At 48.1% G+C, this 25,112-nt stretch overlaps 1 protein-coding gene across 1 annotated transcript in view; it reads right to left on the bottom strand.

Moving 5' to 3' along the window:
- Positions 1-316: 316 nt before the first annotated feature.
- Positions 317-25,112, bottom strand: part of NKD1 (NKD inhibitor of Wnt signaling pathway 1) — a 91,395-nt gene continuing 66,599 nt past the window's right edge. The window contains exons 6-11 of the mRNA XM_075537484.1: positions 16,761-16,867; positions 12,803-12,898; positions 3,436-3,583; positions 2,915-2,999; positions 1,568-1,695; positions 317-906 (exon numbers count right to left, since the gene is read on the bottom strand). Of these exons, the coding sequence (XP_075393599.1) occupies positions 317-906; positions 1,568-1,695; positions 2,915-2,999; positions 3,436-3,583; positions 12,803-12,898; positions 16,761-16,867 (1,154 nt within the window). The remainder of the gene's footprint in view (positions 907-1,567; positions 1,696-2,914; positions 3,000-3,435; positions 3,584-12,802; positions 12,899-16,760; positions 16,868-25,112) is intronic.

The following is a 25,112-nucleotide window of genomic DNA, read 5'->3' as shown; positions in this document are numbered from 1 at the left end:
CAAGGCCTCATCCTGGGGCGTACAAAGGGTCTGGAGGACTCACCAGGACACCGAGAAGCCCCTGCCATGAACAGGAGGCTTCTTGAAACAGAGACATTTCTTGGGTCAATAATGCAGTCCCCACAACATATAAATAATAGTTCTGTGTTTCCATATATCTTCGATGTGGAGACAAGCAGAATATTACTGGAGTGACAATAGTTATTAATAACAATAATCATCACAATAACAATACGTGATAGAATAATAATGCTTGGGGGGATCAAGGGGCAGGACTTCCTTCATATGGTGGGGAGCAGGCAGCGGGGAAGGGGCTCTAGGTCTGGTAAAAGTGGTGGTAATGGTGATGGTGTTCGTGGTGGTGGTGGTGTTCATGTCTCTGGACTGCTTGCCCAGCTTGGGTCTCATATACCATCGCCGCAGGCAGCTCCCGTACATGCTCCCGCCCCACCGCTGCGTGGCCTGCCCCCAGCAGGGGCTGCAGGCCCCGGCACCCCTGCTGGCTCTCCTTGGCTCGGTGTTTGTGCTTTTTGTGCCCAAGGGGTGCCAGGGTGGGAAGGAAGGCCGGGCTGGTGATCAATCGGGTGGAGGGAGACACGGAGGAGCTATTGGGCACCAGGGTGGGTTTGTTCCTTGGCCCTCTGGCTGTAGAGCCCATGGCTGTGCTTTTGCCGTGGCCCTTGGAGAACCTCACAAAGTGCTTGTTCCCATCCTGAGTGCCCCGGAGCCGCTGCTGGACCTCTGAGACCTTGGAAAACGGGGCATCAAGGAAGAGGAAGGAGCCTGGATCCACGGTTTGGGCCTTTCGGTATGGGTCGTGCGTGGCTTCTGGCTCATGGGAGCAAGATCGAGTGGGGTTGGAGGCACGAGGGGTCAGTACGGACTTCTGGGCCATCGAAGGGGAGCCTAGGAACAAGGTCAACAAACATTTCACCGGGACTGATTAGGTGATGGTATCATACTCTACCCTCTAAATCACCCCACCCAGTTTTCGAAGCCTGGCCGAGGCCAGCTGTTCTTGACTGGTCAGTGCCTCTGAGGGCACCACTGGACAGGACACTTGAGTCTACTGAAGGAAGATCTAAATGCTAAGTCTCTAAATCATTCTCCTTTCGAGAGAGTGGGAAGAAACGAGTGAGAAACCTCAAAACTGCCTAGGTGTCTGGAACAAGAAATTGTGAGAGCAGAGCAGTCGCCCACGGAGAATTCGACAGATCCGAAGGAAGGATGGGAGGGGGCTGCAGGGAAAGAGCAATTGAGCTGCATCTCTAGGCCTACAGGTGGCGTGGAGCACTGCAGACACAACAGCCTACGCTTAAGGACGGGGCCACTAGAGGGCTGTGAAGCGAGGAGCCCTTGGCCACTATGAGGTTTTGTTTCACCTTTTGTACGTATTACTTCAATTTTTAAAATGCTTTTTTATGCTACCTCTTCCAAGAAGACTCTTCGACCTGTCCAGTAGTAGTGATGTGTCCCCTGCACCCCAGCAGTGACCACATAATATATCCTGGCTCCTCAATTAGCCACTGTCCTCACCCTCCCGGAGAAGGTACAAGAGCTGCCTTACCTGACACACACTGGGAGGTGTAGTTTTCTATCCCAGCGAGGTCTAAGTAGTGGTTTCTCCTTTCGATGTTCTCATCCATGCAGTGGCGGTCGCAGGCAGACTGCTCCAGGCGGCTGTGGCCTTGGGATCTACACATGAGAAGGGCGTGGACACTGGCCCCACCAGCTAGTGACAAGTCCCTCTGGACCCCCTTTCATTAATTTCCTCTGGGTCTTGACAAGAGGCCGGGGGAAGAGTAGCTATCTCTGCTTACTCTTGGGTTCCCCCCATCCCCAAATGGCAATAAGAAACCCTGCCTAGCCTTGCTGGGGTTGATGGCACAATTGCCACAAAGCAAGTGTGAAGGGTTTGTTACTGGTCTTCAAACCATGTGCCCACCACAGGTAAGCAGCCTCAACCCCAGTTGGGGTTCCCAGGGGAAATGAGCAGCCAGAGTCCCACAGATCATTGGCGTTAAGACCGGCCAAATCCATAGCTCACCCTAAAGCCCAGTGGGGTTTCCACTAATGCGTCTGGAAGGGAACAGAGATGCTGCTCATGGTTGGCCATTACACCCCTGCAGGGTACTGTGCTTACCATTCAAGGTCCTTTGGGTTCTATCAACTCCTACCTCCCTGCCTTACCACCACCCACCCCAACACACACACACACACACACACACACACACACACCTCTCCAGCATATCTAGATCCATGGGCAGCCCCCACCTGCTCATACCTGTTTTGACACCATGTCCCTGTTTGGGCCCCTCTTTTTCCCTGTGCTGATGCTTCTGAAATGCTAGTCACCCCTTACCATCAGCACGGTGGATGTCTCACACTATTTATCATTCACGGTCCTCGTGCTATCTATCGTTCACCTTTCCTTTCTTTCCTCCCCCAACTCCCACAAAGAAATAATAGCAAAAACTGGTACTGTTAGTGCAGCTTCATAACCCTTTATCTGAAATCCCAAAGACCTGAAAAACCACGTGATTTTTTTCATAGCACATTGGTGGCAAAGTTGGCACAAAACAGGTGCGGTGGTATCATTTTAGCTCACTTGGGGTGACTGTTATCTCACTCAGAAATATCAACGTGTCAGTGCGATGAGGTGATGTCCAAACCCCACATAGAGTATATGGGAAGTACACCAGGAGCCCCTTTCTAAAATGAAGAAAGCAAGCTCTGGATTCTGGTTTTTATCTGATGTCGTGCATTTTAGTTGCTTAGTTTTGTTCCGTTTCTTAAATAAGAGGTTGATTTGTGAGTCCTTGACTCTAAAATCATTAGCTCCTGGAGAGCTTCCTGCTCTGGAACCCCTCCCACCCCGGTGCACAGCTACTACCTCCACCCCTGCCCACCATACCTGAGTGGGGCTCGCTGCTTCTTCTCCCAACTTCGAAGCTCTTCGGTGGGCTTGGTCTCCACTCTGGGGCGTGAGTTCTGCCGGTCTGAGCCCCCCAAGAAGCCCCAAGATTACCCTGTAAACAGTTTGTTCTGGGCCCTGCTAGCTTCCTGGTCTTGCAAGATTTTCTTATCTGCCAGGCACTTGAAAAGTGGCCCACTGCAGCTTCACAATGGTGTGTTGGCCCAAGAGAGAAGCCTTATAGTTAGCTACCCACCTCCCTGGTTTCCTCCCCAAACTCCCCGGCTCCACTGCACCCCTTTACTGTAGCTCCATAGGTCTCCTGGCTGCCTGGCAGGTCCATCCCCCCACCCCCCACCCCCCGCATCTCAGATCCTACTTTATTCATAAAGCAGCTCCCCAAGGAAGCCCCGGAATGCCTTTGGCCCCTCCCAGGCAGGACTTTGATCCTCCCTGACAGTTAAATGGGATACCTGAGAGTCTGGTCATTGTCCCCACTTTCCCCCACGGTGGCCCCTCACCAGCAGGATTGAGAAGGACACACTTCTTGCTCTGGCTTCCATCCGGGGCGACTGTGAGCTTTACTCGCAGAGTCTTGCTTGATGTTGGGGAGTGGTTGACAGAAGCATCTACTACCTCATAGATGGTGTGCAGCAAGCTGGTGATATCCTGGATGGAGAGGGAAGCAGAAACGCAAGCATGGCCTCAGCAACAGTACATTCCAAACCCAGCGAGCTGAGGGAAGTGTTGAAATCATCTTCCTTCCCCAAAGCAGAATTGGAGGCAAGCACCGTACGTAGAAAGAGGTTCACTTGGGAGGGGATGTTAGAAAGCAGGGAAGTGAAAATAGGAATGCTCATCAAGAATGCATGTAATATGTACAAATGTGCTTGATACACTTGATGTATAGATTGTTACAAGAGCGGTAAGCGCCCTCAATAAAATGTTTAAAAACATGAAACAAAACCAACTAACCAAAAAAAATGTATGTAATCTTCTACCAAAAAATATATAGAAATATGTATTGACCAAATTTTATTCAGGGCTTCTCATTTACAAATGGAATTGAAGATAATATAACCTTCTCACAACTTACTCAAAGAAAGAGGGGAAGGGGGGCCAAAGGAGGCAGTGTTTGGGAAGCAATGGACTTCTGTTTATAGTGAGGGGAAATCCACACATTAAGGTTGATGTTACACAACCAATTAAGTTACACGATACCACTAGGCTGTGCACGTGAAAAATGTTTTCTTGGATTTGGGGGACATTCCAATCAGTCGAATAGTGTTTCTCACTATTTCAGTTGTATCTACTCATTGCCTAGTGACAGAGGCTTAAACACTAGCAAGCAGCCATCCAACGTGCAGTTGGTCTCCGTTCACCTGAAGCAACAGAGGGAAGAAAGTCAGGAAGCAGAGGAGGAAGTCCAGGTCCTATGTGGCTGATGGTCTCCGGGGACAACAGCCACGAGAGGAAAGACCTAGATGGTGCCTAGCTACCATTACTATATGCTTAGATCAGAGATTCTTCAGAAGAATCCTCATCAAAAGGGGGAAAATTCAGAACAGAATTTCAAATTCTCTGTGGAATCCAGACTTTCTGGAGCCTGTAAGACAGGATGAGCCTCTGAAATGACTACTATGAAATAATCTTTAAGCTTTAAGTCTTAAAGTAGAACTGTCTCCTGGAGTCTTTTTTGGGACACACACAAAGAGAATGTTTTCATTTGTGAAGGATGTCAATGTGGAACATTCGCTCTTTTGCAGAATTAGCTATGTAAGATCGCATTGACAACCGCAACTGGAAAGGTTGGATTGAAAGCTTAGGGGGCAGTGGGGTGAGGTAATAACAGGGAAAAGGATAGCAAGAATGATAATACAATTGGAAGAAGGTAACCAATGTCGCTGAATTACACGTGTAGAAATGGTATGGCTTGGCTATGTATATATTTATAAAACTTAAAAGAATAGTAAAATAATTCAATGTGTGACTTATTGCCTCGGGAACAGTGTGGAACACACTATGGAACTGCCTCCTCCTTTACTGGTGGAGGGCTGCCCACAGAACGGCTTTGTCTCCTGCACTTCCCTGCAAGGGTGGAGGGCGTGCCCAGGCACCAGGGAAAACCCTTATGGTGAACGCTCTCCATCCTGGAAACAAGTGAACTAAGGTATTATGAGAGATGGAATCAATGTCATCTGCACTGAGCATATTCTGAACCAAGGTGGAAAATAACATATGCTCCCGACAAATAAAATATACTGTGAGAACTTGACCAAATCATATTTCAACCACAAGAGGGTCTTCAACAAGGGTCTCTGGGATGCTGGCGTTGCCCTGCGGTGCCTCAGAGACTCTGGATTGAAGCGGGTGAGAAAACAAGCCTCTTCTCCCGGCAGCTGTTCTGGGAACTGCTAGGTGGTCAGAGAGGCTTGCTGCATTAAAGATGCTGGCAGCCTCGCGAGCCGATACATTCTAATTCCACAGATGCTCAGATACTAGCCAGTGCTTCTTCCTGCACACAGATAAACTTGACCAGTGGTGAGATTCAAATACTTTAAGAACCAGTTTTCTGCCCTAATGACAGCTTTTAAAAAAAAATCATTTTGTTGGGGCTCCTACAACTCTTATCACAATCCATACATACATACATTGTGTCAAGTACTTTTGCACATTTGTTTCCCTCGTCATTCCAGAAACACCTGCCCTCTACCTGAGCCCCTGGTATCCGCTCCTTACTTTTTCCCCTCTTTGCCCACTCCCCCTTCCCCCATGAGCACTTGATAATTTATAAATTATTATTGTTTTGTCATGTCTTACACCATCTGACACCTCCCTTCACCCATTTATCCGCTGTCCATCCCCCAGGGAGGAGGTTATATGTAACCTGTTCCCCCTTTCTACCCCACCTTCCCTCCACCTTCCTGGTATCGCCGCTCTCACCACGGGTCCTAAAGGAATCATTCGCCCTGGATTCCCTGTGTTTCCAGTTCCTATCTGTACCAGTGTACATGCTCTGATCCAGCCGGGTTTGTAAGGTAGAATTGGGATCATGATATTGGAGGCGGGGGGAGAGGAAGCATTTAAGAAGTAGAGGAAAATTGTATGTTTCATCATTGCTACACTGCACCCTGACTGGTTTGTCTCCTCCCCGTGGCCTTTCTGCAAGCTTTTAAGTATTTAAAAACAGATATAATGAAAGGTAATTTATTATTCCATATGGTTAATACTTAAATAAGAATAATTTTAAAGTACACAAAACTACATTGTTACAAGCAAGTTAAAATTATTACTGAAAAATATTAAATAATAAGTGATAAAGACAATAAAACTGCTAAGGTATTTCCATACGGCTTCTTGATTGGTGTCCTCACTTGCAGCATTCTTCACCTTTATCCACGCACCATCAGCTGTGGGGTCTATCCCGAACCGTCCTGCCACTGCGGGCGCAGGATTCTATTCTTTCGAAGGTAGGCCAGTTAGACAGCAGTTGATGTGTTTGAGATATTAGAAGCAGGCAACTTCTCTTCTTTGAAGGAAGCCTTTCCTGCTTCTGCTGAACTTACAACAATTTTTCTGACACTATTTTTAGCTCTTTGAATACTTGCTGGAATTACATAACTTACTCAAAGTATCTCGTGGCAATCTGGGGCATAACAAAAAGCGGTCCTATGACAGTGTGTCACTCTCTGGTTGTTTGGTATTTTCCCTCTTTGTGTGATATGTTTGTTTACTGAAGTAACAAACACAAGGGAATGAAAATGTGGTACTTCATCAGAAGGACAAGTTTTATGAAAGGAACAAAGAAACAGTACAAGCATAGTTCTGGCTAATTTTTCATCCCTGTGGGTGGAGTGAACATGACTATAGGGGCCTACAACATGCCATTGCACAGATGAACATTCAAAAAGAGCAAGGAATGTAGATTTGTGATTCCCGCAGTGGGCAGGTGCCCAGCTGCCCCCTTAGAGAGAATCTTGATTACATGTGTCATTTTAACAACCGGTTCACTAAAATCAACAAAAACTTGGTATCATAATCATTTATAAATTATCAAGGGTTCGTGAAGGAGGGAGGGTGGGGGAAGGAGAGGAAGATAATGAGGAGCTGATGCCAAGGGCTCAAGTAGAAAGAAAATGTTTTGAGAATGATGATGGCAACATATGAACAAATGTGCTTGACACATGGATGTATGTATGGATTGTGATAAGAGTTGTACGAGCCCCCAATAAAATAATTAAGAATAAATAATTAAAACAGAACTCGGTATCAATTCTGCTGAACTGGCGAGAACTTGCTGAATCCCATCAGATTTGCCCTCTTCCTTACCATCCTCAGTGCCATCTCAAGTCTCTTCCTCCTCAACAAAGGAGTTCCCCCAAACTTATTTGGTTCATGAACCCCTTTTCAGAAAACAATTACTCAGCACCCCTTTGCAATTAAAGTATTTCAAACTACACCCCATAATCCAGAATGTGGCCTAGCCACCTGCTTTTGCTGCCCCATGGGTTTTTCTTGGGCCCCCAGGGGGCAGTATCACCCACTTAGGGAACACCGCTTTAGATAGAGGACGCACTGCCAAGTGCTGACAAGACCAGGCAAGTCTGAGGATTGGTGTTAGAGATTCGATTAAGTTTCCCCAAAAGTTACATTGAAGATCTAGCCCCTGAACTTGTTCGGAAAGAAGGGTCTGCTTTTGCTATGCTAACAAGGTCATACTGGACTTGTTCTTAGGTGCCACGGAGTCAGTTCCGACCCATAGGGACCCATTCACAACAGAACAAAGCACTGCACCACCCTGTGCATCCTGCAATTGTTCCCATGCCCGAGCCTAGTGTTGCAGCCATTGTGTCAATCCATCTTCTTGGGAGACTTCCTCTTTTTCGCTGTCTGTCCACTTTACCAATCATGATGTCCTTCTCCAGGGACTGGTCTCCCCTGACAACATGGCCAAAGCATGTAAGATGAAGTCTTGCCAACCTTGCCTCTAAGGACCGCTCTGGCTCTACTTCTTCCAAGATAGATCTATTGGTTCTTCTAGCAATCCTTGGTACTTCTGATATTCTTTAGCACCACAATTCAAAGGTATCCATTCTTTTACAGTCTTCCTTATGCAACGAAAGCATGCTTCTGAGACGGTGGAAAATACCCTGGCACGAGCCAGGAGCACCTTCTTTCTCAACCTAACATCTTGGCTTTTCAATACTCTAAGGGGGTCTTGTAGGGTAGGTGCTAAACCTAATCTCTTTTGAATTCCCATCCAGACTATTTGAAGAACAGATGAGACACAGATGTGCACACACACTGAAGTGGCTGTGTGAAGAACGGGTAAAGGGATGCCAGGAAATCCCTGGAGCTATCCACACGGAGGGGCCCTCTCCTAGAGCAGATACCATCGGTTTAACTTGCAACCTCTCAAGCCATGAGATAAAAAATCTTGGTTCTTTAAAGTCAACCATTTTTGGTATTTCTGTTAAAGCAGCACTAGAGAACTAAGACAATGGGTGAGGAAGGGTGGGGACCACCTGGCAGTCCTTGCCCGGTTGCAACATGGACTAACAATCATCTCAAAGGAGACAAAAATCCAGAATCCCATGAAATCTTCTTGGGACAGTTTGAGACTGTGGGGCTGTCAGAGACTCAAGCTTCAGTTGCTTGTTTACCACTCCCTGGGAACCCGGCGGGAGATGCTTGCCTCTGGAGGACTCTCTGCTCCTACCTTATGCAAAGCTTATGGGGACAGCCATGTTTACGTGCTCTCTTATCATCCTGGGAAACCCTTGAAGGACACACTATTAGAGAGAGAAACGAGTCTGACAACACAGTCCACCAAGTGTCACATCCTGGGAAGACTTAGGATTGTGGCTGTTCATCTCACAAATGCTGGTTGAATCAAGGTCTAGGGGAAGGCATGCTTCAGTGATGGCAGCGTGAAGGTCAACTCCACTGGCTACACCGCACCTGGCACACATGAGTCAGAGCCCATACTACCCATTGCATGAATTTCTCTGAAGACTGAACGGGTAATTTTTCTTTTTCTTTTTTTTTCCTGAATTGAAACACTGGTTCCATTGCTGGCTCTGGGCTTGGCATGCTGTGGAAGGTGTGTGCCCATTCCCTGCTCACAGGAAGGTGTGGGTTCGCAGTCAGAAAACAGCAGGAAGCTGCATTTAAAGACAGATTTGAAGAGCGGCTTGGGGCCTATAAGCACCAGGCTGGGACTCTCCTGGACTTGAGGCCAACCTCCATGATCCTTGTGGAAGAAGAAAGAGTCCAGTGGGAACCTGCTGCCAGGCCAGGCTGGGGCACCTTCCTTTGAAATGGCCCCTGCCTTGTTTCCTCTGACTACCAAGAGGTTTCCAGGCAAGGTGTCTGCGCGGATTTCTGCAGGATCTCACAGGCAGGGAACAAACCAGTTTATCCTCAGTAGCTTCTGTACCAGAAAGGAATCCAGAAGGAGCTCGCTACCAGGCACTGCTGCTGCTTGTGTAAGGAGAGAGGGATGTGTGACCCCACACTGCTGTGGGCCCAGCCAGTCTGCCCAGAGCAGCCGTGGAGTTGACTGATAGAATTTTCCCCTCCATGTGGGAGATCTGGCTTTGACACCTGGTTGATGCACTTCATGTGCAGCCATCACTCCACCTGTTAGTGGAGGCCTCGATGTTGCTATGATGCTGAACCTGTTTCCATAGAGCTTCCCAACTAAGACGAACTAGGAAGAAAGGCCTGGACATCTACTGCCAAAAATCGACGAATAAAAACACTGGATCACAATGGTCCCATCCACAGCTGACCATAGTGACAGGGCAGGACGAGGACACGATGTTTCTTTTGGTTGTGCTTGAAGTTTGCCGAGAGGCTAGGCAACTGGATCGTAGCTCATAGCAACTAGAAAACCTGTGATGCGTTCTGTTAAGATGACAGTGTGACAGCTGCCCCTCAGGGCGGAGCAATGGCTCCTTGCTTCTGGAGCCACCACAACCCCTTGAACAGAGGGGGCACGCTTCTGCTAGCAGGTAAGCGCCTGTCAAGATCCCTAGGAGGGCTGGAAGGGCCCTGCTTTCTAGAGAGGAAAACAGAGACTCAGGACAGAGAAACCAGAGGGTGGTACAGAGGAGGTGCTCAGACAAGGTTAGATAAGTAAATATCCAAGACTGTTGCTGCCTACCCCAGGTTATAACTGCCCAATCTCCCTATCCACATCACTGCTGACATCTGGCATCCCTGAATGTTACCTAAACCACCACGCCCCACCTCCAGGGAGCAACCCCAAATCAAGATGGGTCTTCTCATTAGCAGTCCATTAGCAGTGGTTCTCAATATGTGGATCATGACCCCTTAGGGGGCCGAACAACCCTTTCATAAGGGTCACCATATTTCCCATGGTCTTAGGAACTAGACACCGCTCCTCTGTCCATCTCCATATCAATACGCCCACATACGAGTTCCCGACGTGATGACATCATCATGCCAACCCCATCAAATAAACCCCGTACAAATACAGGTGTATGTGACAGGGTGGGCACCATAATGTACTTATGGGAACCAATCACACAGGTGTAGAGGGCAGCTACTGTGTAGAGAACAGCTACTGTGTAGAAGCTGCTGTGTTGAAAGCAGTTGCTCTGTTAAAACACCTACTGTGTTGAAAGCAGCAGCCTTGGAGGTAAAACAACACTTCATGAATTATAATTACATATTGTTTTGTGATTCATCACTATGCTTTAATTATGTTAAATTTGTAACAATGAAAATATATCCTGCATATCAGATATTTACATTAGGATTCATAACAGTAGCAAAATTACACTTATGAAGTAGCAATGAAAATCATTTTATGGGGGGACTCCAGGAAGATGGCCACCAGATAGGTAGCTCATGCCCGGAGCTCCGAGGAGATCGAAAATAATTTTATGGTTGGGGGGTCACCACAACAAGAGGAACAGTATTAAAGGGTCACAGCATTAGGAAGGTTGTGAACCCCTGCATTAGAGCATCTGAAGCCCAGGGCAACAATGACTAGATTAAGCCAGGCATGTGATGCATCAGAGCTAATGAGCTTTGGTTCTGGAACTTCTGTGGACTCTCTCACTTGGAGGGTTTCTGAGAGAATGGGACACAGGTTCTAACTGTCAGCCGTCATCTGGCTCTCATCAAGGGTAAAAGAACACTGAGTACACCGTCTGGAAAGTCCTGAGTCTTGTGAAGCCCGTGCTCCAGATGGAATTCCAGCTACAAGAACCACGATATCCCAGGAAGAAGCAAGCTCGGGATTCTGTCCCTTACATCCCAAAGAGTTCCAAGGGAATAAAAGCCAGGCACAGCTTGCTCAAACACCCTTTAAGCCTCAGGCTGAGGGAAGGAGCCCTTTGTTGCTAGCTCTCTGCTCTGGCCACATAAAAGCCAACTTCTCTGGCACTAACCACTGAAAAGAAACACTCAGCCCTGAAGCTGGATAGGGAGGTAAGACTGAAGCTTCAGTGGCTCTCCCAGGACAGCCTTGGAGACCTCACATGGCTAGAGAGGACGCCAGGAGTGGGTCCAGCCAGGGTGACCCCATAAATTTGGATCTGCCACAGGCCACACGTCAGCAACAAAGACTGCCTGGGAAGAGAGGACATCAGGAAGGGGTGGGGGGAAAGAGACAAGGCAGTCATCAGATGATGCCCAGGGCATAGGGAACAGAATCAGGAGGGATACAACCAGACCACATCCCTGCATAAATTCACCCACCAATGGTCTCCAGCAGAGCCTGAAACCAAATCCAGGTGCCCAGGCAGCAGCTAGACCTGCGTGCTTCAGCTCGCTTACCCACGGAGCACCCCGGCTCCTCCAGGCTCTGTACACTTCACTTCTAAGCCCCCCAGTGGCTGCTCTAAATGACCTCTGCTTCCAGCCACCCCTGCAAGTCTCTGCTGTGCCAACGGTTTATTTCCTCTGTTGAACACACCCCAGCTTGGAGTTGCTCTTTGATTGTTTGGGCTTGTCTCCCTTATCAGACTGTCAAGAATCAAGAGGCTCAGAGTAGGTCAGCTGTGTCCCCCCACCCCCTCTGTGCCTTCCTTTCCAAGAGACTCAGGTATCAAGGACAGTGGGAGGACATATGAGGGGTATGGAAAGATGGAAGAGGGGGTCAGACACACAATAGCCAGAAGAGACAGGATTGTCAGGTGGTCATGAGCAGCAAGGCCAGAGGCCTTCAGCGACCTGCAGAGCAGGAAACAAGGGTGGGTGACTCTTATATCATGGGGGAGGAGCACTGCATGGCCTTTGTATGCCCCATCTCAACCCCACCAGTTTCTTCGAGGAATGGCTGAGATGGGAAATGGTCTGAGGGGGATCTGAGCCCCAGTCCTAGGGTTCAAGGACTCAACAAAGAAGGAAGGTGGGCAGGACAAGACTCCACTGAGACCAGGGTCTCTTCTCTCAGAAGGTCTCAGCTCTGAGTCTGCCTCTACTCTGGTGGAAGCAGTGAAGAGATCGTCCCAGAAGTCTACGGAATGGCCCTCTAGGTCCCCTTGAGGCTTCTAGCAGGCTTATACCCTCCATCTGCTGTCTTATCTACCCAGCCAATGACTGCCCCAGAGCCCTGGTGGCATATGCATTGGATTACTAACTGCAAGGTCAATGGTTTGAATCCACCTAGTCATGTTGAGGGAGAAAGATAAGGCTTTATACTCTGAGAAAGATTTAGAGTTCTTTCCATTCGGTCCTATAGGGTAACTGAGCTGGAATCACCTCAGGGGCAGTGGATTGTTGTCCTTGCGGGTAGGATGGGGACCAACTTGGAGGGATGGCAGTGGTGGCAGAGGTACCCAAGGAGTGTGCAGTCTGGTTCCTATACCCGAAGGTATGGTGAATGGTCACCAGCTGTTTAGACCCACTCACCTCTCTGGTGACCTTGCCATTGTTGTCAAAGTCATACAGCGTGAAGGTCCACTCCTGCCGCCTGTCCTCCTCCACAGACACGTCACACTGCAGTTCCTAGGACACAAACAGATGGATGGGTGTGGTCACCTACCTGCTGGGGCACTAGCTGACTAGGGGGTGGTCAGAATCTGGCCTCAGATAGGGGCCACCTCTCCTCCATCCCCTCCCCAGGTCTTCTGAAAGAGGGGCAGAGTAAGAAAGACAGGAGACCATAACAAGGTGAGGCCTGGCCTGGGGAGTGAAGCCCTCAGAGTGCAAGACACAGAGGAAGTGCTGAGAGGGATGCTGTGGTCTTCCAAATTTGAATTTGGACCAAAGAATGCCTGCTATTGGAAGCCAAGAAGGTGCAATTCTTGAAGTCCAAGCCAGACTTCCAATGGGCAGCAAGAGAGGATCGACATTGCAGGTAAAGCTCGTTTGTCAGTCCAGGGCCAGCCCCCACCCAGCCCTCACAGGTACATGACCCTGTGTCCGTGACTGCTCTTCTCGGTGCCTCAACGTCCTTGGTTTAATTTATGGAAACTGACAAGATCTGTCAGGCTGCTAGGGGGACTAAATGTCTCATCTCCTGTCCCCTCAACCAAGCTCCCTGCTCTACTCCCACTCCTCCCATCCCAAGGGCCGGACTTTCTGTCCAAGAGCAGCCTAAGGACCAAGGATTTAATGCCCTAGAGGCAATCCAGAATAAGTGAGGGACAGGAGTCAGGAGGGCAAGTGCCCCACTTCTCGTCCCTCTATGAGGCAGTCAACAACCATCCCTCAGGGCTTCTTGAAGGGCCCTCGGCGGGAATGAGCCCCCCTTGCCTGTGGTAGTGACCCCATTAGACCATACTTTACTGGTTTTCTTGGTCCCTTTCCTAGACCTTGTCCCCTGGCCCTTGTCTCAGGGTCTGCTTTGGGAAATTGGAAATGAGGAGTAGGTAGATTGGTTTGCTCAGGGTTTGGCACACAGCCAAGTTGAATTGTGGGTCGGAGTGGTTTTTGTCTTTGCTATAATGAGTATTCATATAATAGCCATCTTATTTCACTAGTCACAGTGACCATAGGGAACCTGATCTGGGAGAACGGTGCTATCATCAATGAAGGTATCATGCAAAGGCCACTTGAGAATCAGATAGAGAGTTCTAGAAGGCTTTACAAATAGCCTGCAAGATCCCTCAGGGTCAGTGAAGACAAGAACAGATGCTCCAGACCATTCAGTTCCAGGTCTTTCTCAGCTCGCTCCCCTTCATCTGCCCTGGAGCAGGTACTCCTGGGTTCAGTTCTCAAAGAAGGAAAGATGCCTGACCTGAGAATGCTCCTTGCCCCTTGTTTCTGAAGTCTGGACCTATTCCCCCCCGGCTATTCTGGACACATCACATGCCGAGTTCAAAGCCACGGTCCCTCAGCTGTAACATGACTTTCTAATACCTGCTGAGCGCCTGCTCTGCTCTGCTCTTGGAGACCCTTTCTACTGTGACATAATATGCAGGTGCCAGCCCTGCTCCCCTCTATCCTGAACAGTTACTGTTTCCCTCAATCTGGTGCCATCACTTGGGGCAGATCCCAAGATCCCTCTGGCTTTGTGGTCATGTGTGCAACAACTCTTACCACCCCCACCCCACTTGGACATGCTACATGCGTGGGCCTTCCTCAAGCAGAATTGTGGAGTTCCAGGTAGTCAGCTGGCACTCTATAGAAAGACCCTTCAGGCCCGGGAGTGAGCGGCCTCGTTCTGGGCTGTCCTATGGCTGCGGGGATCTGTCCCTAGACCTATAGGGAACTTATGGGCTCAAGATATGAAGGAAGGGGTTCCAGGAAGCAACTGGGAACCACAGCTCCTCATTTAGATGCTGGCTGGCCTATCACTCTCAGCTCAGGCATCCAGGGCCCTTGGTGACCATCTTGCCTCCCTCATTGCTGGGTTTCCTTGTGGCTCCCACGTGCATGGCAGCACTGCCATTCTTGCTCCTGCTGTCCCCTCTGGCTGAAGAGGTCTCCTTATCCTAAGAGTTCCCTGTGTATCACTTTCTCACAGCCACTACCGATACATACACACTCCCAACCTCTGCTTACAGCCACGGCCCCTTCCTCTGGGTGCTGCGTGGAGTGGTCTGGAAATGACAGCCCCCCCTGCTCCCCTCCAGATGGGACTCCCATAGTCTAGCACATGCTCAACCAATTGCACAGTTACCGAGCGGCCAATTCTCTCCTCTGCCCCTCAACACAGAGTGCACACCCTCCAGGAAGGAAAGGACTATGCCCGGTCCCCTGCTGCTGGGTCCCCTGGCATCCAGCGGCTAGTGGTTACCTCACTAGAAAGAAGAATCAAAGTGCTTGTTCACCCACCCAGGATTCTCATGACATCTGTCCTAGGATCGATTCACTGGCTATCCCCATCTCTCAGGGCGGCCATGGGAGGCAGCTGGCACAATGAGGGGCTGACTGAAGTAGCACAGTTAGCATTTAAACACAGACCCACTGACTCCAGAGCTAGTCTTCAGGGAAGAAAGAGGAGAGGCGAGGAGGAAAGGTAAAAGGTGGCAGGGAAGAGCCAGTGAGCTCCACCCAGGCATCTCTTGGCACCTGAACCTAAGGACACTTGCTACATAGAAGGGACTTAACACACTGTTGGGTTGGTGGAGTAGCAGTAGGACAGAATGGATAGCTTAAGCTCTGGGACACATGTCCTGGACTGCGTATATCCCGGCATCCGATGCCCTCTCTGGCTCCCTCTCCCTACATAGGAAAATGAGTGCAAATAGGGTTAGAGACCTGCCCCAGGCCTCCTTTCTCCTGATCACCCCACCCTTTCCTGGATTCCTAGAATAGCCTCCGGGGCTGGAAGGGCAGGTTTTACCCATGGAAGTCAAAAGTGAGGCTCAGAGAGGGAGGCCGTGGCACAGAGGGTTAGCAGCAGTGCAGGGAATTATTTAATAGGCACTTCGAGCCTCGGGCTCTGTAACTCCCACCCAATGACTTCTCCTGATGGGTTTGGGTAAGAGCAAGTAGGGGAAGATTAGGGTTCATTGTGACTGCCATCTGCTGAGATAAAAACAGTCATCTGCAGGGTGCGGGGTGGGGGGGGGGAAGGGGGAAGATCTTACTACCAGTAAGAGAAAAACCAGAAGGGGAGAGCATCCTTTGGGCCCCAAGATCCCCGTACATTGAACCACCTTGATCCAGAAGACAGCTTTGACCCCCAAGGCGCATCAACAGCAGAACCAGGAGCCAGAGCATAAAGCAGAGTAGTGGACTTCCCAGCCCAAAGAGCAAGGAAAGTCAAGTACTTTGGGCCAGGAGATGGACTTATGGAATGGGATGCTTGTGGGCACTTAACTGGGGAAGCTGAGCTTGCTGACTTACGGACTTGCAGCTGAGTGCCTTTGAATTGGGGCAAACAGTGGAGGGGCACACCCTTTGAACTTTTATTGGCAACCCTAAATGAGCTTTGTAACATTGCCCAAGCAAGGCGGGGGTCAGGCCAAGAAGCTGAGGGCCCGAAAGAGGGCTGCCTGAAGATACGGCAAAGGCGAAACAATCTTGAGCATTTGAGTTATAACCTGTTAACTTCCCTAATAATCTCCATCATTGTACGCATTGTCCGAGTTGTGTGACCATTGCAATGACTTACAGAACCCCTGAAAAGTCGAGAAACCTGTGGGAGACAGAGCAAGCGCCAAAGCTAGCATCACATTCCCTACTTACTCCCATGCCCTTCCCCTGGACCGCTGAGCTCAGCAGGATGCTCTGGACACCAACACACATGGACATGTCAGAGGGCTGTCGGAAGGTCCTTGTAGGCCTGTGCTAAGCCAGCGGAGGTGGAGTCTCTCACAGAAGGGCATTCACATCTGGCTAAGTCTCATCTCCCTCATCTCAAAGCACCACCCCACGGAGAGAAAACCAGGGCTCAGCACCGGGAAAGGAAGCTTACTTCAAACTTCAGCTGCTTCTTAGAGCCTGGACAAAGCTCACTCGCTTTCTCCATCCTCTTCTCATCTGCAATGACCGGCCTCTCGGTCTTCTCAGGCGGCAGGGCCACTGTGGGGGGCAAGTAAAAAGGAATGAGGAGGAGGTTGCTGTGCCTTATCGCATGACAGGAGAGCCCCTTAGCCCCGGGCCCAGTGGCCTGTGCAGCTGTGCTCCTCCATGGCTGTCTCCACGCCTGGTATGGCAGCCCTTCTCACCTGGGCACTGGGATCTGAACCTGCCTAGCTACTTTATTGGGGTCCAAATCTTGTCCTCTGGCCACCACAAGAATTCCACTCTTGGTACCCAATTCCCCGATCAGAGAGGCAACCATCAGTCCAGATGGTGCCCAGAGGCACACAGTCACCCAGAGCGATATCAGATCAAATGCCAAGCAGATGGGGGCCAAGGGCACTTTTTGGACTACATGGGAGAGCTTTGGAAGAAGGGACCATTTTCTTCAGAGTTCCACTGGCCTGTTAGACCAGAAGGGCCACCATCATGGGCTAACCAGGTCACAGGACAAACAGTGGGCACTGCTGTCACCATCATTGGAAAGTTGATAAAATAAGATATAGGACAGCTGGGTTCGTATCCTAACACAACGGCAGACTAGTTTAGACAGCCAGGAGCAAGGTGATCAACTTCTCTGGCTCTCAGTCCACTCATCTGAAAAATGCAAAGAGAAAGGTTCTCCCTTAAGAAACTGTTGGAAGGATGTAACTAGAAATGTGCCGACTTGGTTCAGCACTTGGCGAATGCTCAGTAAATGCTGGTAGCCTAAAGGACATAGACACGTTATCATCCCCATCTGAAAGCGCAGATCCAAATGACGCTCCCCATCCTGTAAGTTCCACCAAAGAAACCACAATGATATCACAGTCCACAACCTCCTCCGTGTACCGCCCCCCCACAAAAGGTAGGGGGGGGGAGCAGAAGAAGGTAAAGCAAAGCATTGCTCCATCTTCAAAGCAGATGCTTTCCTCCACAGAGATCCTGGCTGGAGACATAAGCCCTTCAGGATTAATGAAGCCAAACTTCAAGTTCAAAGGGAAGTTATCAGAAAACCACCCTTGGGTTCCACATTGCCTTTCAAGTTTCACTTGATAAAACCCAAAGGAAGGAAGCCTGTCCCCGCTCACACCTCTCAGGAGAGCATGCTCCCATCCCCCCATGCACAAGAGAGCCTGCTCCCTCTCAGGCCTTCCACGGCCTCCCTTCCTTTCTCCACACCCCGGGAGGTCGAAAGCATCTCCCTCATCCCCTTGCCCTCGCCATACACCTCAGACCAAGACCAGCAGGATCTGTGCTGCCTCTTCAACAGGGAGTCTGTCCTCCCACTCAGGAAACCAGGCAGACACTCACATTGCTTGGTCCTTGGTGAGCCTTCTGGGGCACCGCTCCCAGCACACAGATGGGCAGTGGGCTAGTGACTCCACCTGCTCTGAGACCCTGGGGGCCAGGAAAGATCATTCTTAGCTCCTCCGCTGTCCTCACCAAAAAAAAGGCTTTTTGTCCTCTTTCCCCTTTTTGTCTCAAGTGGCCAGAAGAGGGGGCATAGAACCATTAGGAACTTCATAAAAAGAGGCAGAGACTCAGCCACATCTAGGCCCTCCTTCTATAGCCACATTTGAACCCTCTACAACCAGAGTCAGACCACCACCTGCCCCAGCCATCCTTTGCCAGGATAAATCTCTCTCCATTCATCCGTCTTCAGACAGAAAAGCTCATCAGCAGTCAGGAGGGTGCAGGGCACATGGCAGGCTGCCCAGGGTACCCCTGTGAGGGAGTAACAGTGCTATGGACAGGCGTTGGAACCAAAGTTTGAACCCATTCTCTAGCCCTTACTTCTGCTCAGCCCAGCCATTTTCTGATAACAATTATTGCTCCTTCAATTGCAAGTCACAGTCACCAGCCGTGAAGGATGGTGAATCAAAGGAAGAAAGGAAAGCAGGAGAAAAGGTGGGAGACAAAGGGAAGGAGGGGAGAAGGGAAGGTGCAGGGGGTGGGGAGTGGTGGGGGGAGAGAAAAGCAAAGCCTGTCAGCTGCCTAGAAAGCAGCACTGGGAGATGAGGACAGGGCTGACAGACCACAACCCAGCAGCTAAAGGCAGCCTATAGTGCCTATAGGAAAGCCAGCTACACTCACACAAATCATCGACGACAGCTTTCACTCGACTGTGGTCCACAAAATATTACATGTTTATTATCTGGTCCTTTCACAGGAAAAAAACACATTGTGCCTTAGCTGAACACAATCTCCCCACCCGAAACAAACAGCCTTAAAACCAAACTCAGGGTGAAGGCTGTATTTCAACGGCCTCTCAGCTGCTCTACTGGAAATCTTCAGAGATACCCAACCTGCATAACAATTCCCAGTGGGTCTAGAAGAAAGAAAATGTCAATTCTGCTTCTTCAAAACACATGGCCAACTCGAGTGATTCTGGAGCTGCGACGTGCCCCCGCCTCCCATGGCGGCGAGAGAGAGCGCAGTATTTCCCAGACGATGCCTCTCCCATACTCGCTCCCAACCTGGCATCTCTCCACCCCTAGGGAGCGAGCGAGCGAGCGCCAGATTAAATGCATTACTTGACCATCTTTACCCAGCTTCCTTTGATGTTCCCTTCTCAAGCTTTGAAATACATTTTGGAGGGAGATCAAACAGCATAAAACAGAATTACTAATTAATTAAGCAAAGTTAAAACTTAAGCATTGTTTGTTGTGTTAGCCAAAAGCCTGAACAGAATGAACAGAACACCCTTTTTTCCTCTGCGGAGATCAAAGACAGGCTCTTTCTTCTCCCTTCCACAGTTAAATAAAAGAGGGAGGTGGCGGTGGTGGTGTGTGTGTGAGTGTGTCCGGGTGCCTCCTATAAAGTATGAGGAAATCCCTGAATAGTGTCTATGGTGGCGGTGGGGTGTGTGTGCATGCGTGTGTGTGTGTGTGTGTGTGTCTGGGTGCCTACTACAGAGCATCGGGAAAGACCTGGAGTGTCTCTTTTGGTAGAGATCTGGAGTCCCATCCTCAGGTCAGGGCTAAGGGGAGGCAACAGGACTCACTTGGGACTTCATGCTGGGAGAGCCATACTTGTTCTCATCTGGCAAATAGCACTGACCCAAGCAACAGGACGGCAAGGGCAGCCAGCCCAAGCGGCTGATAGCTGGCACCACCCAAACAGCAGGAAAAGAAAAAGGGCCGCAAAATAAAGCAGACCTGGCCTCCTGCCACCCACCCCTCTCTACAGCCTGCTACGGGGGTGGGGGGGGGGAGCGCCGCAGTCGGGAGTCAGGGACCTGAGTCCAACTCCAAGAGGCAATTGATGGGCATCACAGATTTATGTATCTCTTAGGACATTTCTAGCCAGATAGCAGTACAATGTCTTAAGAAGGGACATCTTTTCTAGGTTTGCACAATTGTCCTTCAGAAATAGCAGGATGCGGTCTACTCTCATTCCATCCAGCACTGCTTGCTGTACTGGCAGGGCTTTCTGATCACTCCACATGTGCCTGCCAGCCAATCTGTCCAGCCCAAAACTAGGTGATGCCAAAGTAATTTAGGCTTACGGTGGGCCCATGCGTTACAGCAGTAGAACTTCTCCAAGGGGTTTCCTTGGTTGTAATCTTATGGAAGGAGATTGCCAGGTCTTTCTTCCACAGTGCTGTTAGCTGGGTTCAAAGCATTGATGTTTATGTTAACAGTCTAATGTAAGCAGTTTGTACTACCCACAGACACACACATACCCACAGTTAAACGACAACTATTATTAAGCATCAGGACCCAACGCGTTACTTCTCCAGGGTTGCCCGTATTGCAAGCACATCCCAGACCCACTCAGAGCAGGCAGGAGAGCCACAGTAGGATAAGCCTGGTTGCCTAACTGACACACACAAGTTCTGGCTTGATTGAGGTTGGGAACTGGCATGGTACGAAGGGGTGGTTGAAAGGGGGTTGAGTCTATTCCTTGTCTCATACTTATGCTAAAATCCAAATCCTGGATGAGATCAACCAGTGATAGCCAATCTTAACAGAAAGGCCTGGTTGATGTTAAATTTTGGAAAAGACAGAAATTTGAAACACTATTATGACTAAATCAGCCCCACTGAGGACCAGAAATTACTAAAACTTCAATATGTGGCAGACCTCACTCTTAGCCCACTTACGTGGCAAATCCTTCTGAGTTGATAAAATTTAAGATTCAACAGAAAACAGAGAGCTTTCTTGCTGCCATTGGGACACTTGCCCTGACACATTCACAGTCATTTCTTAATGTGCACAAACAGATTATAGCCCTCTGACAGCCATTGTTTGATGAAATTTAATAGTCGCCTAAGTCAAATATAATTAGATAGGCAAATCTGCTGCCAGGAAAAAAGAGAATGATTCTCTATGTACATTCTGAGCCAAATGGTTTCCTGTATAATCTACACCAGGTTCTTCTTGGGGAACCGAGGGTCCTGGAAAAATGAAGGGATGCATCAGTTGCTTGTAAATGCAGGTACACATAAGTGGGCTGCTCTGAGGACGGTGGTGAAATTAGTAATTGTCGTGTACATTAAGGGAAGGATTATATATTTGTCTGTTACACACATTATTGCATGAGCTTCTCTGAACCATTAAACGAGGGCTACAGCACTATTCTCGTTTTATAACAGAGGAAATGACGCTTGCAAAGCAAAAGTGATTAAGCCATTTTCCTCTTTAACACTCTCCAGTTTCTGGCAAGTTGATTCCAACTCTTGCCAGAGTGGAACTGCGCTCCATACGGTTTTCAATAGCCGATTCTTTGGAACTGGTCACTAGGCCTTGCTTCCAAACCACTCCTGGGTGGACCCACACGGCCAATCTTCGGTTGAGCCCACTGACAATGAGCTCGACCTTTTAGAACGCACCCAAATCTGTTGCCACTGCGTTAAACAAAACTTACGGGACCCTCGTGGGTTATAGATGAAAATTGCTCCGTGGGTTATTTTCTGTTTGTTTGTTGCCGTTACAATCAGGTCTAGGACTGATGGCACAGATGACAACAGTATTTATGAAAGCAAATCACCAGGTTTGACCACAGGGTCGGATTCACACGGCTGATCATTTGGTAAACCGTCAGTCATGTTTACGTGACAAAAAACCTCACCGCCATTGAGGAAATTTCCACTGACAGCAATCCTATAAGGCAGAAGAAAACTACCTCTGTGGTTTTCCGAGGTGTACATCTTTATGCTACCACTCATATGACAGCTTGTGTTGTTGTGATGCTGGCAGCGATGTCACCGGTATTGCAAATACCAGCAGGGTCATCCAAAGTGAGCAGGTTTCGGCAGAGCTTCCAGACTAAGAACAGACTATGAAGAGAGAACAGGCTATCCACCTCAGTGGAATCAGAAGTGGAAACCCTTCTGAAAGACAGATAAACATTATCCGGTACTGAAAAGGTAGCCACTAGAAGCAGAACAGTCAGATATAACAGCAGAAGATGAGTTGCTCAGGTAGGAAAGCACTCAGAATATGACTGAGGAGCAGCTGCCTTCTCAAAGTAGGATCAACCAGAATAATGTGGAGAAAGTAAAGCCTTCAGGAGCTTCATTTGCTGGTGGGACACTTCTCCAAAAGAGAGGAAGACATGCCAACATCTGTTAATAATTAGAACTTGGAACGTGCAAGTATGAATGGAGGAGTATTGGAAGGCTTCAAAAGAAATGGAAAGCAGAAAGATTGATATCCTAGGCATTAGTCAGCTGACATGGATTGTACTTGGCAATTGAATTGGGGTTACTATGCCGGGAATGCCACAAACGAGAGGATTGGCATCACCTTCATTGTCAAAAAGGACATGACAAGAGCTATCCTGAAGGACAATGCTGTTGTGCCAGGATATTATCTATCCCTACACGTGGAAGTTAAGTCTTTACATCTCTTATTCAAATTGATGCACCAACCACTAAAGCTAGTGATGCAGAAATTGAAGAATTGTACCAAGTCTACAGTCTGAAATTGATCAAACATGCAACCCAGATGCATCGATAATTATTGGCGATTGGAATGCAAAAGTTGAAAACAAAGAAGAAATAGTAGTTGGGGGATACAGTCTAGGTGATAGAAATGAAGATGAAATCTTTTCAACAACACAAACAGTGACTACACGCATAAACGTCTCTAGATGGAATGCATAGAAATCAAATAGACTATATCAGTGAAAAAGATGATGGGGAAGCTCAATATCAAAAGCTAAAACTAAGTCTGGGACTTACTATGGAACTGATCATCAACTTTTCATATATTAAGTTCAGGGTGAAGATGAAGAAAATTAAAACAAGTCATGAAAGCCACAATAGGCCCTTGAGTCTATTCTACTTGAAGTTCAAGAACATTTCAAGAACAGATTTATTTTGAACATCAATGATGAAAGATGTGATGAACTATCGAGTATGATACACGGAGAAATCAGAAGGTCATTAGAAAGACAAAAACAAAGAAAAGATCAAAGTGGGTGTCAGAAGGGATTTTAAAACTTGCTCTTCATCATAGAGTAGCTAAGACAAATGAATGAAATGATGAAGTAAGGAGCAGAGGAGACAATCCCAAAGGGCAGCTCAAAAAGGCAACGTAAAATATTATAATAAAAAGTGGGAAGACCTGGAGTTAAAAAACCAAAAATGAAGAACATGCTCAGCATAGCTTAAACTGAAAGAACGGAGGAAAAAAACCCCAAGCCTCAAGTTACAACGTTGAAAGAATCTATGGGAAAAGCATTGAGTGCAGGAAGCATCACAAGAAGATAGAAAGATTACACAGTCGCTTGACTAAAAAGAACTTGACATTCAGCCATTTCAAGAAGTAGCGTCTGATCAAGAAGTTACTAGCAAACAAACAAACAAACAAAAATAAAAACGTACTCTAGGAATTTAAGGAACATCAATTGAATTGTTTCACAGGCTGATAAAGCATTGGAAGCACTCATCTACACTAATAAATATAGAAGACAGCTTACCTGGCCAACTTACTGAAAGAGATCCACGTGTATATTCATTCCAAAGAAAGGTGACCCAACAGAATGCGCAAATTATAGAATAATGTCACTGACAACAATATGCGAGTAAAGTGTTCCGTATATTGATAGGGAGTGGCCAGAGGTTCAGGTTAGATTCAGGAGAGAACATGGAACATAAAAAAAGCATTTGGTTGTGTGAATCATAACAAGCTATAGATGGTCTTGAGAAGAATGGAAATTCCTGAATACTTACTTGTGCTCATACAGAACATGCACACGGGTCAAGCGGCAATGCAAACAGAACCTGGGGATATTGAATAGTTTAAAATCAGAAAAGGTATGTGTCAGAGTTGTGTCTTCTCACCATACTTATTCAATCTGTATGCTGAGGAAATAATCAGAGAAGCTGATAATATGAAGAAGAATGCTGTATCAGGATTGGAAACAGGCTTATCAAGAACTTGCGATATGAAGATGAAACATCCTTGCTTGTTGAAAATGAGGAAGACTTGGAGCACCTCCTGATGAAGATCCGGAATTATAGCCTTCAGCATAGATTACAATTCAATATAAAGAAAACAAAATTCTCACAAGTGGACCGGTAGGTAACATCATGATAACCAGAGAAAAGATAGAAGGTGTGAAGGATTTTGTTTTGCTTGGCTCCACAATCAGTGCTCATGGAAACAGCAGACAAGCGATCAAATGCTGCCTGGCATTGGGTAAATCTGCTGCACAAGACATCTTAAAGTGTTGAAACGCTACTTTGAAGAGTAAGGTGTGCCTGACCCAAGCCATGGTATTTTCAATTGTCTCAAAGGCTTGTGAAAGCTGGGCATTGAATAAGGTAGACCAAAGAAAAATCGATGCATTTGAATTATGGTGCTGGTGAAGAATATTAAAAGTTTCATGGTTTATAAAAAACAAACAAATCTGTCTTGGAAGAATTCCAGTCATAACACTCCTTAAAGGTAGAAATGGCAAGACTTTGTCTTATGTCGTTTGGACATGTTACCAGGAGAGACCAGCCTCTGGAAAAGGCCATCATGCTTGGTAAAGTGGGGGAGCAGCAAAAAAGGAGACCTTTCGGCAAGATGGACTGACAAGGTGGCTGCCACATGGGCTCAAACATGACAAAGAGTGTAAGGCCATCCAAGAACCGGCAGGGGATCATTCTGTTGTACATACAGGGTCGCTAGGAGTGAACCGACTCAATGGAACCTAGCAACACCAAGTCATCTAGTGGTTTCGAACCGCTGGCATGATGGTGAGCAGCTCACACACCGCACGACCAAGGCACCTGAAAGTCTCTGAAAATCCCCCAGCAGCTCCCTTC

The sequence above is a fragment of the Tenrec ecaudatus genome, chromosome 18 (genome assembly GCF_050624435.1).
Source record: "Tenrec ecaudatus isolate mTenEca1 chromosome 18, mTenEca1.hap1, whole genome shotgun sequence".
Lineage (NCBI taxonomy): Eukaryota > Metazoa > Chordata > Mammalia > Afrosoricida > Tenrecidae > Tenrec > Tenrec ecaudatus.
This window is presented reverse-complemented; position numbering and strand designations above follow the sequence as displayed.